Source organism: Octopus sinensis, unplaced genomic scaffold, assembly GCF_006345805.1.
Source record: "Octopus sinensis unplaced genomic scaffold, ASM634580v1 Contig14934, whole genome shotgun sequence".
In the NCBI taxonomy this organism is placed as follows: Eukaryota; Metazoa; Mollusca; class Cephalopoda; order Octopoda; family Octopodidae; genus Octopus; species Octopus sinensis.
In genome coordinates, this window is record NW_021833445.1 from 44,957 (window position 1) to 52,500 (window position 7,544).

At 37.6% G+C, this 7,544-nt stretch overlaps 1 protein-coding gene across 2 annotated transcripts in view; it reads left to right on the forward strand.

The window, feature by feature from the left end:
• LOC115230216 (solute carrier family 13 member 5-like) overlaps positions 1 to 3,491 on the forward strand; it is a 40,709-nt gene extending 37,218 nt beyond the window's left edge. Inside the window, exons 13-16 of one of the 2 annotated variants that reach the window (XR_004997457.1) lie at positions 1,147 to 1,308; positions 2,217 to 2,354; positions 3,074 to 3,363; positions 3,474 to 3,491. Coding sequence is in view for 1 of the 2 variants with exons in the window: in XM_029800431.2 (XP_029656291.1) it covers positions 1,147 to 1,308; positions 2,217 to 2,354; positions 3,074 to 3,217 (444 nt within the window). In the remaining variant the exon portion in view is untranslated. The other variant, XM_029800431.2, reaches the window with a different exon arrangement.
• The last annotated feature ends 4,053 nt before the right edge of the window (positions 3,492 to 7,544 follow it).

A 7,544-nucleotide genomic window follows, 5' to 3' on the forward strand; every position in this document is an offset into this window, starting at 1 on the left:
CGAGAACTACGTTAAGTGTACACGTGTCTGTGGAGTGCTCAGCCACTTACACGTTAATTTCACGAGTAGACTATTCCGTTGATTCGGATCAACCGGAACCCTCATCGTCGTAACCGACGGAGTGCTTTCAAACATTAGCATCTGTGCTGGTGGCACGTGGAAAAACACAACACACAGCCTGGTCTGGGAATTGAAATCACAACTTCATGATTGTAAGCCCAATGCTCTGAGCACTGAGCCATGCATCTTCAAACACACACACAGCCATTCAAGAATTTGGACCTGGAGATCTCCATTTCCAGCGACTTCGAGGGCTACCTCCCAGTGGTGTCGGGTGTCAACTAAGAGCCCTTGACTACAACATGATGACCAAAGTTTTTTTTTCCAAGGACTGGGGTCTCCTGTCCCTAAGCCCTAGACCATCACCTAATCACCCCTACCCGTCTTGTTGCTTAATAACAACAACACACACACACACTCACACACATGGACACGCACACATATATGGAAGCACTCCGTCGGTTACGACGACGAGGGTTCCGGTTGATCCGATCAAAGGAACAGCCTGCTCGTGAAATTAACGTGTAAGTGGCTGAGCACTCCACAGACACTGTACCCTTAACGTAGTCTCGGAGATATTCAGCGTGACACAGAGAGTGACAAGGCCGGCCCTTGAAATACAGGTACAACAGAAACAGGAAGTAAGAGTGAGAGAAAGTTGTGGTGAAGAGTACAGCAGGGATCACCTACCACCCCCTGCCGGAGCCTCGTAGAGCTTTAGGTGTTTTCGCTCAATAAACACTCACAACGCCCGGTCTGGGAATCGAAACCGCGATCCTACGACCGCGAGTCCGCTGGGCCATTGCGCCTCCACGCACACATATATACATATATAAATATTGAACAATGAGAATGTTTGCTCAACACCACAATGGTGGCTAAAGGTCCTTTAGATGTGTATTAAGGCTACCATTGGTTTCATGCTAAGGAGTCACTTAACAATTATCAACTCGGTCACACGGAACATGAGTATTCGTCTCTATTTTGGATTAATATACCTCATTATCTCCAAACTTCTTCACATATAAATCCCCAATTATATTTGTGCCATTCATTTATTTTCCCATTAATCTTTGGTTTCAACAGGAATCCGGATTATCTACTGTAATCAGTGATAACCTCATGGGTCTTTCATCGATGACCCCATGGGTGATGGCTTTGATCCTCGGCTTCATCGTTGCCATGATGACAGAAATTACCAGCAACACCGCAACCGCCACCATCTTGATGCCAATTATGGCGGAATTGGTAAGTTAACGAACCATTTTGATTTTATTGTTCATTTGGACAGTGGCCATGCTGGAGCATTCCATTTAAGGACATTTGTTGACTGTATGGCCCCCGCCGCCAACATCGTTCCTGTTTGTCATACCATTTCTCCTAGTACTTGTTTCACTGCAGATTTTCTTTTATCGATTTCTGTTTGTCGAACTGCTAAGTTAGTTACTGGGCTTAACCTTTTAGCATTCGGATTTCTCTGTCAATTGTAATATTTACTCTTTTACTCTTTTACTTGTCTCAGTCGTTTGACTGTGGCCATGCTGGAGCATCGCCTTTAGTCGAGCAAATAGAACCCCAGGACTTATTTTTTGTAAGCCTAGTACTTATTCTATCGGTCTCTTTTTGCCGAACCACTAAGTTATGGGGACGCAAACACACCAGCATCGGTTATCAAGCAATGCTAGGGGGAAGGGCATCTCGTTGTAGAAACACTGCCAGATCAAGATTGGAGCCTGGTGCAGCACCCTGGCTTCCCAGACCCCGGTCAAACCTATTTCTTTATTACCCACAAGGGGCTAAACACAGAGGGGACAAACAAGGACAGACATAGGTATTAAGTCAATTACATCGACCCCAGTGCATAACTAGTACTTAAGTTATCGACCCCGAAAGGATGAAAGGCAAAGTTGACCTCGGCGGAATTTGAACTCAGACCGTAACGACTGACGAAATACTGCTAAGCATTTCGCCCGGCGTAGTAACGTTTCTGCCAGCTCGCCGCCTTGACCCCGGTCAAACCATCCAACCCATGCTAGCATGGAAAGTGGACGTTAAACGATGATGGTGATGATGATCTCCTAAGAATACCCTCTCCATCATTTTACCCAATCTTTATTTAACAAACAATAATTTATGGTGATTTCCTACCAATGCAGGCCATCTCTATTAGAATGAACCCACTCTACCTGATGTTCACAGCCACCTTGGCATGTTCCTACGCATTCATGTTACCTGTGGCCACACCGCCTAATGCAATTGTATTCGCTACAGGACACCTGAAAGTTACAGACATGGTGAGTATCATAATCTTTTTTTTTCTACTCTAGGCACAAGGCCCGAAATTTAGGGGGCGGTGGGGTGGGCAGTCGATTAGACCGACCCCAGTATGCAACTGGTACTTAATTTATCGACCCCGAAAGGATGAAAGGCAAAGTCGACCTCGGCGGAATTTGAACTCAGAATGTAAAGACAGACGAAATACCGCGAGGCATTTTGTCCGGTCTCTTTTGCTAAATTACGGGGACATAAACACACCAGCATCGGCTGTCAAGCGATGTTCGGGGGGACAAAGACAGACACACAAACACGCACACGCATACACACACACACACACACACACACACCACACACACACACACACACATATATATATACACACATATATACGACGGGCTTCTTTCAGTTTCTTTCAGTTTCCGTCTACCAAATCCACTCACAAGGCTTTGGTCGGCCCGAGGCTATAGTAGAAGACACTTGCCCAAGGTGCCACGCAGTGGGACTGAACCCGGAACCATGTGGTTGGTAAGCAAGCTACTTACCACACAGCCACTCCTGCACCTAGGGAAGTTTAAATTTAGATCCCTTTAAAAACAGGAAGTTTATCTCATAGAATCAGAAGCTGTTTTGAGTGGTTTGATATAAAAAGGGTTTAAAAAGGAACACCTAATATAATAACGATCCCTGTCACAAAACCCTTATTAATATAATCTCACGTTTTTGCCCCTTTTTCCAGGTGTCTGCTGGTTTCTTGATAAACATCGTCTGTGTCCTGACTCTGACCATGGCATTGCATACCTGGGGTGAGGCGATGTTCCATTTCACTGAGATACCAAGTGCCTTCCTGGCGAATTCCACGGCCATTCCGGTGACCTCGTAGCAGACCGTGACTCTTGGAATTGTCTGCTTTTAGAAGTTTATTCTGAGACTGTGTCAAGATGAGGATTTCGAGGACAGATGAACATTTATTTCACAGGGGTTTCTGGCAAACCTCGCATTTGGTCAAGCGCTGGTTGTGTGTGTGTGGTGTGTGTGTGTGTGTGTGTGCGTGTGTGAGTGTTTCTGGGTGTGAATAAGTGTTGTGCGTGTATGTGTGTGGGTGTGCCTATGAGTGTGTGCTTCTGGGTGTGAATAAGTGTGTATGTGTGTGTGTTTATGGGTGTGAATAAGTGTTGTGTGTGTGTCTATGAGTGTGTGTTTCTGGGTGTGAATATGCGTGTGTGTGTATGTGTGTGTGTCTTTCTGGGTGTGAGTTAGTGGTGTGTGTGTGTGTGTGCACCTATATATATATATATATATATACATACACACATATACATACATATATATATATATATAAATACATATCAATCCAAGAATATATATATATATATATATGTATACATATGCACACACTCATACACATACACACACATGCATGCATACATACACATACATACAATACGTAAATACATATACATACATAAACATATATATAAATCCCCCCTCCCCCCACTCCTCATGCTCTCTTTTCTTCTACCTCTCTCTTATTCGTTATTCCTCCCCTTCCTTTCCATCTCCTATAAAAAAAAACGATCTTTATCTGACTTTCCAAATATGGTCATATCATTTTATACACCTTTTTTTTTATATATGTTAACACTTTATATATATATATTTTCTACAAGCTATATATTTTGTTTTCTATCATTTTCTTTAAATTTTATAAATTTTTGTTGTTATACCTGATGTCTATAAATGTTTCTTAACCCTTTTGATACCAACCTGGTTGAAACCACTTCTGGCTCTGTAGTACAAATGTCTTGTTTTCATAAGTTTTGAATTAAAATCTTCCACCAAACCTTAGTCACAATTGATGTTCCTAACACTAGCTTAATGATAACCAAGTTATTTTACTAAATTCTTTGTTATATTAAAATGATTGAAAGAAACACAGAGCATCTCAACAGAAGAAAATATATAAAATGGTATAGAGAAACAATTCTTAACCCTTTTGATACCAACCTGGCTGAAACCACCTCTGGCTCTGTAGTACAAATGTCTTGTTTTCATAAGTTCTGAATTAAAATCTTCCACCAAACCTTAGTCACAATTTATGTTCCTAACACTAGCTTAATGATAACTAAGTTATTTTACTAAATTCTTTGTTATATTTAAAATTAATTGAAAGAAACACAGAGCATCTCAACAGAAATATGGTAACAAAAGGGTTAAGATATATAATAGAGAAACAATTCTTAACCCTTTTGATACCAACCTGGTTGAAACCACCTCTGGCTCTGTTGTACAAATGTCTTGTTTCTATAAGTTTTGAATTAAAATCTTCCACCAAACCTTAGTCACAATTTATGTTCGTAACACTAGCTGAATGATAACTAAGTTAATTTACTAAATTCTTTGTTATATTTAAAATTAATTGAAAGAAACACAGAGCATCTCAACAGAAGAACTATGGTAAAAAAAAGGTTAAGCTGAGAGAGGAATGGGGTGTGGTATTTGCAGAGGGAGGTGTAGAGGGAGAAGGATCGTATTTTTGTGGTCAATGGAAAGAAAAATGTATGCTTCAAGAATTGGTATTGGTAGTAAAATTTAGAAACTTGGAAAGAAGGGGAATAGTAGTAATGGCTAAAACCAAAGAATTAACCTTTTGATACCAAGGTTGTTCAGAAATATATATAAATATTTTACATATATATATATATATATATATTATATTATATATATAATATATATATATTGTGTGTGTGGTGTGTCATCATCATCATCATCGTTTAACATCCGCTTTTCATGCTAGCATGGGTTGGACGATTTGACTGAGTACTGGCAAACCAGATGGCTGCACCAGGCTCCAATCTGATCTGGCAGAGTTTCTACAGCTGGATGCCCTTCCTAACGCCGGAAAAAATAAGTTGAAAAAAGAAGAATTCAAACTTTTTGAAGGGTCCCAAAAGAGAGAAAGAAAGATTTCTAATAAAGATTCATCATATTCATAAAATACAGCCAGAGCAAGTAATAAGAATATGAAGATAGTAGTTGAAAAATTTCGTTATAGGTATAAATATACCATAAGCAATTATAGAAAAATGGAGGAGAAAAAGATGTTGGATCGAAATTATATTTAATACAAAATGGGATGTTTTATGGGACACATTCTTCCAGTGTCCAAAGTTTGAAAGTGTTTAGTTACAAAGAATAGTTTTTTAAATCTGTCGGTCAAAAGGTAAAGATCCAAATGATATCTTTATATATAAAACTGTAGTTGTGTGAGTGTCTGTCCCCTTCGATTTAGATTCCTAACTACTCCCACATTTTGCGGTGCAGTTTAACCGAAACCGGGTATCTTATAGTCGTGATTCATATCGAGCCCTTCTGGGTATTAGCGCGCGTCTACGATGAGTCTACGACTTAAAAAATAATTTACCATCGATTTTTTCCATTTTAATGCATATTTTTTAAATATAAGGGAAGTAACTCTCTAAAAATGTCTACGATGAGTCAACGATTTAAAAAAAAAATTACCATCATTTTTTTTCCATTTTTAATGCATTTTTTTGCTATTTTTTGGCTATAACTCTCTTAAAATGCTTTATAGTTATTTCCCTTACAAACCCGAGCAACGCCGGGCGATACTGCTAGTTTTATATAAATAAATTTTACGTTGAAGAAGCTAGGCTGTTAAAAAGGGGGGTGAGTGACGTCGCCTTCTCACACCGACACTCTTTAGACCAATACCGAAGGAACGCCATCGGAATGAATGAATGAATGAATAAAATAAATAAAATAAAATAAAATAAAATAAATAAAAATCGGTGGGGCACGTGACGCTGTTCGGTTCAGTTTTTTTTATTTTGTTTTTTTTTTTTTGCTTTGGTCAGTTTTGGTCATTTCGATGACGTCATTTTCTTTTGATGACGTCATCGAAGTGAGAGAGAAAGAGAGTTGTGAAGAGTGAAGAAAAATGTAAATGTGTGTGTGTGTGTATGCATTATATATATAATACATATATATACATACATACATACATACATACATACATACATACATACATACATACATATACATACATATATTTATACATACATACATATATATATATATATATATATACATATATATATATATATGTTGTATATATATACATTCATCTATGCAAGCAATATATATGTAGGTATATATATATATATATATTTATACTTACGCATATATTTGTGTGTGTATATATATATATAAGCATATACGTTTGCATATATGTATATATATATGTATATATATATATATATATATATATATATAATATATATATGTATATATATATATTATATGTATATATATATAATATATATGTATATATATAATATATATATATATATATATATATATATGTATGCATATGTACCAAGTATTACTTATTGATGTATGTATATATTGTATGTGTGTGTGTGTGTGTGGTGTGTGTAAAAAGAAAGAGAGAGAAAGGCTCAGAGACGGACATTGGACGCCATACTTGTTTCTCAATTTTTTTTTCTTCTTGAAAGACATACGACAAAAAAGAAAAGAAAAAGCAACAAAACAAACAAACAACAAAATACATTATAGCACGAAGAAGCTCTATCGCTTGTGTATGGGAAGTTCGTCTGTAGTGGGGGCCACTTAAAATGTAGCTGAATCACATCACAATAGAATCGGATCTAAAAGACAAAAGAAACAAAAAACGTAAAGAAAATCGATCCGAAATTATTTCTTGTCGGAAGTTGTTGGTGTATTATCGCTTATTCGTTCACTCGTTCATTGAAAGAGGAAGAATAAAAAAGAAAGAGAGAGAGAGAGAGATAAAGAAGGTAAAAGCGACAAAGAAGGAAAAAGAAATATCTTTTCTCTCTGTTTAAATATGAGAGACAATTTCTTTAGCGAAACATCTCCTTGCAATCGTGGATTTAAGGACTTTCCGTATTATCCTGGTTTGAAATGAAAAGGAAAAAAAGGTGTCAAGGAGAAGAATATATTTGAAGTGAAGAAACAGCGAAGTTTCCAGACGATTTTGTTTGTGTTTGAGGTCCTGGTTTGTTGTTTGGTGGGCTTTTTTTTTCTTCCTCTTATAGGTTTTCTTTCGTCGTTGGATTGTATTCGAAAATGAGAATTTGATGTGAGAAAGGGATACGGAATGTTTGGATAACTTTGGGAAGAAGAAATATAGAGAAGAAGCAAAA